Source organism: Abramis brama (assembly GCF_963993115.1).
Source record: "Abramis brama genome assembly, chromosome: 18".
In the NCBI taxonomy this organism is placed as follows: Eukaryota; Metazoa; Chordata; class Actinopteri; order Cypriniformes; family Leuciscidae; genus Abramis; species Abramis brama.
In genome coordinates this window covers 7,952,745-7,967,128 of record NC_139980.1, presented here as the reverse complement: position 1 = coordinate 7,967,128, position 14,384 = coordinate 7,952,745, and the positions used below count along the sequence as shown (strand labels likewise).

General features: G+C 38.6%; 1 protein-coding gene across 1 annotated transcript; it reads left to right on the top strand.

The window, feature by feature from the left end:
* The first annotated feature begins 767 nt into the window (after positions 1–767).
* Positions 768–11,176, top strand: LOC311068639 (cell division cycle-associated protein 4). The gene is made up of 2 exons (XM_084091216.1): positions 768–1,315; positions 7,297–11,176. Exons 1-2 carry the CDS (start codon positions 1,164–1,166, stop codon positions 8,000–8,002), a joined length of 858 nt encoding a protein of 285 aa, XP_083947342.1. The 5' UTR covers positions 768–1,163; the 3' UTR covers positions 8,003–11,176.
* Positions 11,177–14,384: the final 3,208 nt, after the last annotated feature.

Sequence of the window (14,384 nt, the reverse complement as noted above, 5' to 3'; positions counted from 1 at the left end):
CAAGATTGCCCAGTAACTGAGTTGGGTATAAAGTGATGACATGGTTTTGGTGTCGATTTATTTTTTCTAAACTGGTTTGAATGTTTTCATGTAATGGAGAATTGACTTGACTATTAATTGTTAGTAATGTCAGGAAAACACAAAAACGTGTATATTAATATTACACGCACAAAACTTTACATTTTACCAGAGACAACGTACAGTACTACATCCATTCCTAAAAATCAACGTCATTGTTTTATTCAGTACGGAGTGAATTCTGACGCAAGTGACGTCAGCAGATTTGACTCAGTGAACGTCAATGTTTAAACCCCTCCGCTCGCTCGCGGATATTATTAGGTTGTATGTCAGAAATTGTTGTATTATCCAACCCACTTGTTGTGAGGTTTTGTTACCTAACGTATCAGATTCAACTAAAATAAATCAGCTTTATGCATCATTTAGAGAAATTCAACAAAAATATAGCTGTCATCATGTATAGTATTCAGATAGTTTTCCTAAAATAGATATGGTTTGCTTGGCAAAAAAGCAAAAAGGAAATGAAAAGCCACAAACGTGCCATTTACAATGCAGATGTACCATAGTCCGTACGGTAGCCCGTGCTCCAAACAGTCACGTTTTCGGTCTGTGGGCATGTATGAGGGACTAATGTGATAGACTAGATGGGTGGGGGCAGAACACGCGTTCCACCAATCAGGGGCAGTTACTAGGCGGGTCTGAGGTCGCGTTCGACCAATCACATCCATGCCATCTGACGACCGTCAATCAGCTGAGTTCTTTTCCCGTTGATTCTACAGTATATCGAGAGTTCGGCTCTCGTGCCTGCGCGGTCTGTCGCGTAGTTTTGCGCAAAATAATGTTCAGACTTTGGACCAGAAGCTCAACGCGGAGTTCAGCGACCGATTTAAACAAACGTACGTCTTATTTTTATCAGCAAAGAGAATGTAGCGGTCGTTCGAGTAACTCGTGTAAATTCATTTCGTAGTTCCATATTAGACAGAGACCGTACTTTGCCAAGTACGAACTAGCTAACTGGCTAATTCCCTGCGCATCACTGTGAGCTTAGCCGCGGAGGCTAGCAGTGCGCGCTCACGTCTTGCGAGAGTAGTTGGTTGTAATAAACGCTAAACAACGAAGCAACTGGTTGAGGCAAACATAATGGTATGGGTCAAAGGGATATCAAAGCGTTCGAGGCGTCCATGAAAAGAAAAAACGGTATTCCCACTGTATCAATGTGTCGACTGGATGTGGAGTCCCCTGTTGTGAAGAAGGAAGTTGAGCCCGGCGGAGATGATGGTGTCCTCTCCTCGTCAAGGTAAAGACTTGTAGTCATAAACTGTTTTTTGAATGACACTTGAATCTGGTCGGCGGTCTTTTAGGTATCATTTTGTTTTTGAAAATTATTTTACATATAAGCACTGATCAGCACTGTCCCGCTTTACGTAACAACTCGAGTTTATGTTGATGATGATACTTGAGCTTTGAGTTGTTGCTACTCCGTTACACACTAGTTTATTTACAACCGGAGGAGTCCTAGCAAAATGATTTGTTTATACACAATAATTGTTTTATTCTAGATCGCTGTGAACATATAAACACAACTTTTGTACCTCCCGCTTTCTGTCTCCTGTAAGTCGTACGTGGTCTCGGTTGCGTAACGGGATCGATTTTGCCACACTGATATTTGGACCCGACTAACGTTCAGTCGAAATGTTACTGGACAATTTTCTTTTTCTAACTAAACTTATTTTTAAAGAATAAAATATCCTTACGATTTTTCAGATGCATGTTTTGTAAACAACGCAAAAGCGAAAGTCAAGAGTAACGTTACATGAATGCAAATCAAGTGTTTTCGGTTTTACCAAAAATTCTTATTATTCGAATGAATGTGAAATTTTACATCAATTTTTAAGGAGTAATTATGTGTTTCATACTGTGATTTAAAGTGATTTAAAGTGCAGTTTCAGGTTCAGCCATCTTTTGGAAAGAGAATGCCATAGTAAATTTGTTAAAATCCATCTGAATCTCTTTCTAGATGTTCCACCACTAACTCAAAAGATAGACCATTGATAAAGACAAGCGTGCTGTATATGAGCGTTTGTTCACGTCTGTCAGCGGGACTAACACCCTGAGTCACTTTTTCAGTCTGTTGGAGCCGCCCAGTTACAAAGCTGCCCAAACTAAGACATCCGGCCTGTGTACCCAATGGTTCATTATTCAAGACTTAGTCGGCTTGTCAATGGCATTTGCCACCTACTCCCTCCCTCCTACTCAGTCAACCCCCTGTGCATTTACTTACAGTCCTCAATTCAATCCATCTTTCTCCTCCCTTTTTCTCTCTGACTAACCTTTCTTGATTCTCCTGCTCGCTCTGGCTTACGTACATCCTCTCTTTTTTTTTCTTAAAGACTTTCCTGCTCTCCTCTTATCGTGACTGCATATAATGGGGCAGTGGGAGGGCCAAGGGAGGGAAACTGAAAGAGGAAAAAGATTTTTTTTAAAATACAACCACATCAGTTTGGTTTGCTCTTGTACAGAAAGTATCATAATGCAAACCAGTATACGAGTTAAAGAAACTCTTTATCTTGTGCTCAGAGTGTGACTAAAGATCATTTCAGTGCTGTGAGTGTGACTAAAGATCATTTCAATGCTGTGTCTGTCACTATGTGGTCTTCAGTTCAATTTATTTTTTTATTTTAGGTACTAACCACACAGTGATGGAAATGAAGTCCTTATCTCTTTACCTTAAGTGAAACTGTTGTATATCTTTGTGTGGCACAAGGTTGGTATTCAGTTATGCTTTGGTTTGCTGCTGTAAGTTAAAGTAGCAGCAGTATAAAGTACAGTGCACTTCTCAGATGTTCAGCCTCTTTTGCGCGTTTCACAATCAGTATGAATGCTAACTTGACCGTCTTTAAAACACTGAATGTTTTTTTCTTTTTTCTTTTTTTACTCGCCATCATACAAGTACAGTAGTCTTTTATTGAGACTACACTTCACACAGTAACATTTAACCAATACATTAAGGACAACATAATCGTTGTTAATATTAAAGTTTTATTCAATAATAATTCATTAATAAATAATAATAAAGGTAATAATATTGAGTGTTATTTATTATTAACAAATAATGATCATGGTTTTTATTGTCAAACTGCAGAAATATGAAAAATTAATTCAGCATTTTGGTTATTAGGCATATAAAAATTCAGTATCGGTTGGTCTCTGTTTGTGTATTGTGTAGTCATGGTGGGACTTCCATGGTGGGCCTCACTTTTGATTTACCACTAGGTGTAAAAAAAAAAAAAATAGAAAAAAAAGGCTGAAGTACCATCATGTATATGTGCAGACCTGAACTGATGCAACCCAACATATTTTGCTGCAATGCTGCTTCTATGGATCCTATTGTGTTCACCCACTTTGATGGTTGTCTCTGTAGTTGTGCTTATTGTCTTTGAGCTGCAGACTCTGTGTGCCACTCAAGCGCCAGTCTCTCATCCACCGCTGTTGCCATGGCAAGCAGACCACACAGGCCCGACTAACCAGAGGGGCCCAATTTAAATCATGTCTTGCTGCTTTAAAGCTGCGAGACTTTATAGAGACCAGGTCAAATTCCAAGTTGTTCAGTTGCCTTCTTTAAATGTGCTCTAAGCGATGTCACGCGTTTTTTAGGCCGAAATTTTTTTTGTCACATACAGCAAACATCTCCCCACTATCCGCTAGCTGCCTGTCCCCTGAACACACTGTAAAAAAAACGCGGTCTCTGTAGGCAGCCCAGGCTCCACAAACGGCAACAAAAACAAACTGACCCAACCTGGACCACAAAACATAACAAACAGTGTTCCAGCCAATAACCGACAAGAATGATTTGGGGTTGGAGGGTTAGTGCGCGTGCACATGAAGGGGGGTGTGGGGAGTGGAGGAGAGAGAAGCATGAAGAGGGAAGTTAGCTAGAGGAGAGATGTCCTAGACAACGACTAACGTTAAAATTAAATTCTCTTGAATTTTGATATGGCCGACACACGACCAAAGAGACGACGTTCCGATGAACAATTAGCAAAAAAGGAACACGCAAAGTCCTGAATTTACATTGGAAAAGCATGGAGGGGAGGGGGACGAGATGAGGAGGAGGGAGGGTCGAGCTAGCCTCCGTTTTGTTTGACAATACTTTGAACGTCAACAAGAAGTGACGTCACCCAACATCGCTTAGAGCACCTTTAAAGAAGCTTTATAAAGCAAAATTTAATGTGCAAGGATCAGTCATTATAAACTTTTTCGAACCTTTAACCATATGTAATATAAATTCTTCCACTTCATATTCTAATTGGTTATACTGTTTTTGTGTAGAGGTGGTTTGCTCGCTCGCGTTTCATTTATAGCTTTCTGTTGCTGATAGAGACACATGTGTGCTCCTGCCTGAATTCAGCTGTGAAATCTGCAGGAATACAAAATGTCCCTTTCGAAGCCTTGTGACTACTTTGTGAAAGGCACCTATAGGGCTGAGCAGGAATATAGCCCAGAGTGCTCTGCTAGCATGGATGGTTATATAACTGCTAGCCTCAGCGTGACACACTTGATCGCTGCAGTCCATGCATGCGCCACACATGCTCGGGCTGTTTCTGAGCATTGAAAGTGTTTAAAATTGTTTTAATAACAAATGGTGTAAGTTGTTCTTTTAATTAATTAAATGTTATTCTTCCTTGTCTTTCCCTTCATGCCTCATTTAAGGTTCACGTCACTGTATCTATTACCTAAACTAAGACTTCAGACTGCATATTTTCTATATGATGGGATGGAGACTTCGCAGTGTAATGCATTGCATCCATCTCACTTCTGAACACGAGAGGCTCTTCTTGGCTCTTGCAGCTTCCTGTGCACCCTGCAGTAGAGAGAAGAGCAGTCAGTGACCAGACCTGCGGGGGATGTCTGCCTTCGTTCAGAGTGATGGATGTAGAGAGGGGGGCGCCTACACAACAGAGAGCGCAGAGGTGGATAGACAGTCTCTCACATTTACAGCCCTTTCCACTCCAACTCCAGCTCATTAGATCCGAGGCGGCTATCTGACAGAGCAGTTATGGTTGGGATTCAAATCGTGTGCCCACAAGCCACATTTCGCTCTTCTTTGTGCATAAATGTTTGGCTCAAACAAAAATTGTGGCTTGGAATATGTAGCTTTGAGTGTGAAATTGCATATTTTAGATTAACTGAAAAATTGCCTCATACTTCTACGATTTAGATTTGACAGGGTAAGGGTCATGGCAGTCTCCATATACTCTTAAAAATAAAGGTTCTTTATTAGCATTGGAAGTTCCATGATTAACATTTCAAATGCACAGAAAAAAATGGCTCTTCTATGGCATGGCATCGCTGTGAAAAACCCTTTTTGGGACGCTGGTTTTTAAGAATGTATTAGACTTGAAAGAGGTCTTTGCTTGTAAGTATCGCTCGCAGGATAGAAGGCTTTGGAGAGCTGCAGCAGGAAGCATTGCGCTCCTGTGCTGCGTATCCTCCTCCGCTGTGTGAAGGGAGCGCTAATGAAGCATGATCTTATTCTCAAGTGTACTGCAGTCGCAGACAGGAGGAGCTTCAGCTAATGCATCCACCTCTCTGGAAGCCCCACTCTGGGATGAGAAGGAGCTGTGTCGGGTTAAAGCTTTGTTATCAGTCGAGTTTCAGATAAGTCAAATTTCAAGGCAAAAGTGTTCGTCAAGAATGACTGTCATGGTGCTGTTACATTCACAGTTGTGTTATCATCATGCAAAGTTAATAACTGGAGAAAACTGCGCAATGGACTCTGCAGGAAACAGTAGAACATGGAAGCATTCTTGTAAAGGTCCTAGATCACATGTAGTTACAGAAATTACAACTTTCAAAACTTCAAAATGTTTGATGGAGATTTTATCTACTGAAAGTTATTGGGGCTGCCCCGACTAAAGATTTTTCTAGTCGACATGTAGTCATTCGTTTAAGCCATCGGTCGACTAGTCACACATTTATGATATTCATTTAATGACTTAAATATATACTTGGGATGTGGCATTGGAAAATAGTTTGAGTTTCAGGGCTTAGAAAGAATATTAAATGTCATATTGTTAACATTGTTGTACATTACAGAGAAATACTAGACCATAATATCATTATCTTGAAGCGCACCGGCAAAAGTAATGATTATGAATGTGTTAGGGGGGAAAAGCAGGAGACTGTCTGAACTTTTTAATTTATTAATAAACTAGTGTTTTCTGAGTCAGTGTCGGCTGCAAAGAACAATGCTGGCTCGTCATCTCCACAGTATAGTGAATGTGTCTATAGAGAGAAATGCATGCTACATTAAACATGTCTTTCAGTTAGCTCTGTACTAATTTAGCATTCACACTCCACACTAGCACTTGGTTATGTGCCTAATAATAGTGCACATTTATCTTAGCATTAATGTTAGAGCTAGCGAGCATCTATGTAAAGTGGCTAAAATTTAGTAACTACTTGTTTCAAATGAGAAGCCATATTTGATGTCGATGGGTGAAAGGCGAACGGTTGGATTTCCTGACCGACATAATTACCACATTGCCGTGTTAATGATCTGTCCGTCGGACTCTGTGACTTTTTTTCTGTGAATACCCGAATAATTACAATTTGGTCAGCTAAGCCTCTTCTCATCGATTAACATTGAGTCGACTATTGGGGGGCAGCGCTAGTTTTTATAAAGAAGTTTTGTCAGCTGGACAACTGACATGCTGTTAAACAACGGTGCAATCCATTGAACAAGCTGTACTTCTATTCCTCACAGCCCCACTTTCATTCATTCCTGTCAAAAATTAAACATGCCACTACCTGACTAAGGTCTATTCAATGTGTAAGGAGAACATTTTCAGTCATAAATATTACTTCTTTTTACTTGATTACACCACATAACTCACTATATTGAAATCTTTCTTAAAAATTATTTTTGTAAAAAACTTTGCCCATTTGTTTTGAGATTATTTTTGTTCTATTTATTGTGGACACTTTTATGTGTCATTGACCCACCTATGGGATTTAAATTGTTCTGTGACCAGACTGATCTATAGATCAGTGGTCTATAGAGAGGCTTGTTCAATGCGTCTCACTTGCGAATTAACATTAGAGTTGCTACATAACATCCCTCTGATGTGTTCTTGCAAACTATATTGTCAGATGAAGCTTGAAGTACAAGTAATTGTCATGCTCCTTTTTGCATTGTTTGATTTCACTGCAAGGTAGGTCAGCTAACGAAGTGTTCCTGTCCAGTTTTTCCTAACTTTCCTTTGTTCTTGTCTGTAGGTACATGTTGGGCAGGGGGGTGAAACGTAAGCTGAGCACATGTGAGGACCCTTCCCAGGACTTGCCATATCCTCAGCAGAGGCAGCTGGTGCTGGACTTGTGTCTGGACAAGCTACAAAGCTGCCAGCGGCGAGCTGAACCCAGCCTACACCGCTCGGTCCTGCTGGCCAACACCCTCCGCCAGATTCAGCAGGAGATGAGACAGGAAGGGGAAACCTGTTTGCCACCAGCCCTGCTCGGCCCCTCACTCCCTCATGCCTCGACCCCACGGCACTTCCCTGACCTGCCTCCCGTGCCCTTAGACTGTCCTCAACCCCTAACTGGAGCACTGTCCCCTTCATTTCCCCTCACAACGGCTGATGATGAGGAGGTCCAGTTGGGCGGTGGCGAAAATGAGACTCTTTTGCCATCCTTCGCTGATGAGGACGACACAAGGTCGTTGGATTCACTCTTCGGCTCATTTGAGATTACAAATTCCACCAGCTACTTGACAGACTTGGCACTAGATGACATATTTGAGGACATCGACACGTCAATGTACGACTCCTCTGACATCTCTGTTCTGCCGTGTCCTGCGCAGAGAAGCGGCGGGGTGGATGATGGCCTCAAGAGCCTTTCCAGCTGCACCTCCAACAGCAGCCTGCAGCTTTGTCTCTCAGACCTCAACGACCTGGACCACATCATGGAGATCCTGGTGCGCTCCTGAACCACAGCTCGCACCACAGTGTCCTCATTCAGCCATCCCGATGTTTTCTATGGAAAATGAATACAACGCGTTTTCTTTTTTTAAACAAACAAATATTTTATCTATTTTTATACAAAGGACTGCTATATTTATATATAATAAAAGGAAACTGCCTGACACACACTCACTGTAGGATAAATGCACATTTTTAAGACTTTTCAGATGGCCGAGCTTACGCTGCCATCCTTCATATTTAAGCAAACTAAGATATGAATATGCAGGGACTTTGGAAACAAATACGAAGTATTACCATTGACACTTATTTATATTGAATAGTGACTTTAAGATGAGGAGATGGAAGAAAAGTGGATCATAATGGATGCGCCGTAGCTTTTTTTGGTGATTTCCACTCAATTCTGAAACATTACATTTACTGTCAGTAATTACAATTATCAGATCATGTCATGCACATGCAGCACTCACACTACCTCTCAAGATACCAAGAGCTCTTTCTCTATACAAAGACTGTCATTGTTACATCTGTATTTGAATGGTTTCTCTCCAAATAACTTTAAAAAAACTGCTGATTGTTTTATATATGGCTCTGTGTTCACAGGAAAGCCTCTCCTCAAATGGTAGGATTCAGTCCAAAGCTAAAGCTGTAGAAGAAATGCTTTTGTCTCGATCTTTCTATTCAACTTTTTTCCGAAACGTTTCTGACTTTTGGTTTCAGAACGAGCTGTTGCTCGTGTAAAAAGTGATATATATTTTCTAATCACTTGGAATTTAATGCTATTTCTACTTTTCACGTACATGATTGTCAGACACAGCCACCGTCGAATCCCTCGTATGAACATAGTGCCTATAATGGAGAATGAAGACTGCCGACGATGAACTGCACACTGTGGAACCGCACATAGACTTGCCTGAGTTTCTTGCTCTAACCCTATGAACTTCCCTACATGGGTTGTTTGCCACTTTTTTGAGCATTTAGCACGACCCTCTGTCCTCTAAAGAAGCCATTACCCGAATGTGGCTCCACATCTCCTCCATACTGTCCTTCATTGTGATCTACACTGCAAAAAGCTGATCGTGGATGCATCTTGTGCTGTGGTCTCGAAGACCGTTTCTGAATGTCCAAGCTTACTCGCGAGAAACCGATTAACCCGAACTGAAGTCTCACCTGCTTACTTTATTCCTCTCATCACAAGTTTTAGGCCTGTTTGAGCCATCTCATCCACAACTTTTAAGTTATTAGTTACTGCTACAACACAAGATGGTAGACCAGAGCAAAGGCACTTCATATTTGTGCTGCATTTACATCCACTGAACTCCAAGTTGGTGCAATCGAATGCAAAGAGCCACAAGCTGCGGTCTGCATTAAGACAGGGCAGAGACAGGGGGAGGGGAAGAACTAGAGAGCGAGATTAAGGGGGGAGGGGGGAGTTAAAGCAAACAGCTTCTGTCACGTGGAGAGCCGTGCTAGTGGTAAATGCTACATTGAGAGTTTGACAACAGCTGGTACGTGTTCACTCGCATTGGTGCACTCAAAACAAGCCCCGCCCCCAGAGGGGCGCCGTTCTCTTCCCGACCAATCGTTTTGATTCAAGGGAGGAGCTTTGTTCTTAATGTGGAATAGAACAAGAAGCAGCGGTTCAATTTGGTTGGAATGTGTTCCCTTGCCTATGGATGGCTCTCTGATCATTACTGACTTAGTCTTAATTTGGATTAAATTTAGGCATTCCAACAAAAATACAATGAGATATTCATATAATAATACTAATAATAATAAACTAATTATAGAGTTCAAGGTGGCAGCAGAGAAGTGCTTTGTCGTCCTTTAATCTCAGGCTCGCAGACGCCCCACCCTGCCTTCCCCCTCACAAGACACACGCACCGCCGCAGAGAAAACCCGACACACAAAGTTTACACACAGATTTTAGAAAACATGGTGTGACCATTGGCGTTACATCAGCAACCTGTTTTTAATGCTGAGAGCTGTGGATCCTAATAAGTGTGTAGCTTTTTAAGCTTTGTAAGCTTGATCAGTTTGTTTCTTTCTCTTTTTATTTGTGTTGTTTGTATATATATATTTGTATTTATACATTTTCTTGTGTTTTGAATTATTTTATTTTTTTTGTTGACTGAAGATCATGAGATAATATATTGCTTTTATTTAAGAGTGAAATATCATCAGTAGACTTCGGTCTTTAGGAGGGTTTATTTGTTTTTTGAAGCGTGATTTGTACTTCACCTCCTCTTCTTAGTAATAATTAACATGTACATAGATGATGCAGAATTATGAAGAGATGTTTATCATTGAAATATCTGTAAAGGTTTTGATCTGTGCTGACTCTGAACTGAACAATGATGGGGTGTTCTCTACTGTGTGTTCAGTTCCCTTTGGACCAGGCAGTTTAGGCAGCTTTTAACTTTTTATGCGAAAGTGGTTAAGTTAATCGAGGAGAGCTTTCAGTCGTTGGCCTCATTTAAATGTAATTTGTCCTGCTGCTTGAATTTCAGTCTCTTGAAGGACATTTGTTTTACAATAATCAGCCCCAGGAGCCTCTGGTTTTAAACTAATGTTCATTATGGTTTAGTCTCAGCATGTATTGCAGTAATGTACAGAGCAGCGGTGAAAAGGAGTTTACACTGTGTTGTAAACTCGTGAATGGCTTACTCAAATAATGTACGGTACTTCTGATGTACCGGTTGCACAGAGAATACATAAAGCAGCAAGAGTTTGTATTTTCTTGGTCCTTCTCAAATTTGCTTGGTTGTGATGCACAAAATAGCAAGCTTTAAACATCACCTCATCTTGTTAATTTGGCAGATTATTTTTTAAGCGAAGTTAAAAAAAATATATATATCCTGATGAAATTGTAATATCAGAAACCTCAAAATGTCACTTTGTCCTAAGTGCAATATGAAAAAATGAATATAAAGTGCTGTTTTGCCTACTGGCAAATGACACAATATAGTGAGCCTATATAACTTTGAATGAATACATGGCTAGGTATTTTTATTTATTTATATAAAACAATGACTTTAATCCCTACAATTTATTCTTCCCCCAGAAACTGTCTTTTGATCTGTTGCTGTCTGTTTCGACCACAGATTTTATATGAGGTCTGTAAATAAAGCATTTTCTTTTGCAGTCATATTCTATGCAATATTGTAGCAGGTCAGTATGTCAAATAAAAAAAAAAAAAATGGAAATGGAAACGTGTTGTGTATTTACTCGGCATCCAAAACAAGTAAAGTACACTTTTTTTTTCTTTCTTTTTTTTTTAAGTAAAGTGATAAAAACCAATAGGCAATGTGGAGTAAACCAAGGCAGTTCAAAATATAGAAAAGATGGACATTGCCCTCTAAAGGCAAACTGAATGCATGTGAATAGATGTTTTTCTTTTGGCATTATATGCTATAGTATTCACCATATTGCGTATACTACACAAACATAAATGGTATAATGAATTGCCATATAAAGAGTACCACTTTAGCTGTGCATTAAATTTGGGATTTTACACCATGATGCATGTCATATCTAAAAAATTTTATAAAAAATGATGTTCGCTTTCTATGAATAGTTGTTAACCATTTGAATTTAAACTCTTAGATGGCTTTCTGGAGGCCGTTTGCACATGGCTCGAATTGCTTGCAACAAACAAATGTTTGAAGCATCTTATATGAAGAAATCTGCTGTCGGCCCCATAAAGTCTCAGCCATCAATCTATTCTTATTTTATTTCTATCTTAGAAAAGTAAAAGTGTTAAAAGCATTTCAAATGCCAGGTTGTTCTTCATAAACGCACTGCTGTCTGCTCTTGAAGGGCACTGCTGCACTCCTCCTGGGATATCACTGCAGTTGCTGTGCTTGATGGCAGCTGCCAAGAAGAACAAAGTCAGCAAAGTGGGGAAGTCAATTTAGACTGAAAAAGGAAAACACCAGTGTGGCTCTCAAAGTCTTCCTTGCTGTGGCGTGGTGACAGGACTGTGGTTCTCAGATGAATATGATCTGAACATATTCTTACTGATTAGACTATAGATTCTTGTATAATATACCTATACTTATAATTATTTTAACAATTATTAACAACATGATTCGTATTTACACACATGTCAAGACTACATTTTTCATGCATTCATTTTACATTTACACCACTGTTGCACACAAAGCAGAACTACACACTTCCTGTTCAGGTAATTGGTCAAGTGCATGAGATGCTTACCTGTCAGTTTCCTCTGAATAATTCATTTGATTATATGTTGGCTATTTGAAAGGAATTTGTTTATGCCATTTTAAAAGGCATTGTTCTTTTAATGTGCTCAATACATTTCCTGCCAAGAAAAAACATTTAAAATATTGCAAATCCTTAAACAACATGATATATAATAATGTTTACCTGTTAATGTTAATCTTTACCCTATAACCTGTTAACTGTCACCCCCCTTTTTTCAGCACAGATCTTAACTTAAATGGTTGCAATTCATGAATGCTTTGGAATACAAACCTACATTTTACAAAATATTTTGGACTAATAATTTGGACTATACATAAACCATATGTCTAACCAAGTTGTGTTCCAAATTTGAAGTTGATGGGAAAAAAAATGAGCCTAACAAACAGTTTTAAGTATTTTTTAAATGGAAACACAGTTTTAGTTTTAAAACTGTTTTCACAGGATGAATTTTGAGTGTTTTTGAATGATACCTAATTTATGGCGTTTACTAATAAATATGTGATTGGGGGAAAAAGGCAATATAAAGTGTGCCAGGTGTCCTGCTACCAAGACACTGACAGTTAACAATCTATACTACCACTAGCAGCCTTCCTGAAATAATGGTAAACTTTTTTTCTGATATGATAAAACTGATAGAATGTCAGTCCAGTTAATTTCTGTTGAAAGGCTATTTACTCCAAACGGTGATCAGGCAGTTGTGAGGAGAAACATGAAGAAAACATCAAAACAAATTAATTTAAGATCTCTAATTTAATGACAGTAGGAGTGAGTTAATGACTGTCAAAGGCCAATAATTGTAGAATCATAACACTTTCTTGCACAACAACATGGAAGATCAGACTGATAATCAAAGATCAGTCAGCACTCTTTACCTGAGCTCCACCTGCTGGACACACTATGCATTTGATTTGGGATAATCTAGTAACAGAAATAATTTAATAAAAAAAGAAAACAGAGTAAATTTAATGTTGGTTAATATATATGGATATAGAGTTTCAGTGTTTCAAAGGCACTTTCCTTCCCTTAGCACAATTTACCATAGTTTTTGCATAACAACAGTTTAACTGTCAACTTTGTATTAAAACCATATAGTAACCATATGTAAAAACATTGGTAGCCCTTCATTATGGTCAGCTTGCACCATGTTGCTAACAAGCTATTTATGACAAATAGCAGCCTAAGCATTTGAAAAAATATAACTGGCGCATTTAGTAAAAATGTGTTTCTTTCACTCTCCTAAATATTGTTTAGTTTAGGCCTACTATATGAATCTATGTATTGTATTTGAATGTCCAAAATAACATATTACTTATGTAAAATGATTTGGTAAAATTGTGTAAGAATGGTTAGAATTGTGGATTAATTAAGTTATGAAAGCAAAAAAAGAAAGAAAGTATTTTGTAAGATTTCAGGACATTTGGACATCTTGTGTCCCTTGTGAAAAAATAAAATAGGACTACTTTTAAAGAACATCCTTAATCGCGAACTAAATGTAATGTTTTCTTACACTTAACTGCATGTTATTTAAAATACAATTAAAATGTATTATTGTTTAAATTGATATCAAATGCAATCACTTTTTGTCCCACTTAAGTAGGCTACATCTTTATATGTAATTTCATAATTACTTCTGTTGTCTTTGAAATTTGTTTAAAATGTACTAACGAATGTGCTGCATACAGTTAACTAAAATATATCATGTCATTTCTATTGAAACTTGTATGTCATGTAAAAAATATTTGTAGGCCTATATTAATTTGAAATGTAAAATACAGTTAAATTTATAATCAAGTTCTTTACATGTGCTTTGATTAGCTACTAGTCAGAATCACACAAAATCGATCATTTACACTATCAAAATGTGTACTTCTTTAAGGTTTGACAAAAGGTTTCTAAAACATAATGATTTAAAAAGCACTTTAAAGTAAACTTTTAATTTGACATTATTAAAAAGGGCACTTTCTTAAAAAGTCTAGGCCTACTTAAGTGTTTAAACCGGTTTAACAAACATTGTCATGGAAAGTAGCTACCCTAAATGACATTTTATTTGTCATTTAAGGTAGCTAAATACCCTATAGGCTACCCTATTTGTAGTGTAATGTACACTACAAATAGACATTCAATACAGTTAACTTGGGTGTATGGGGTTGCCTGAATTTC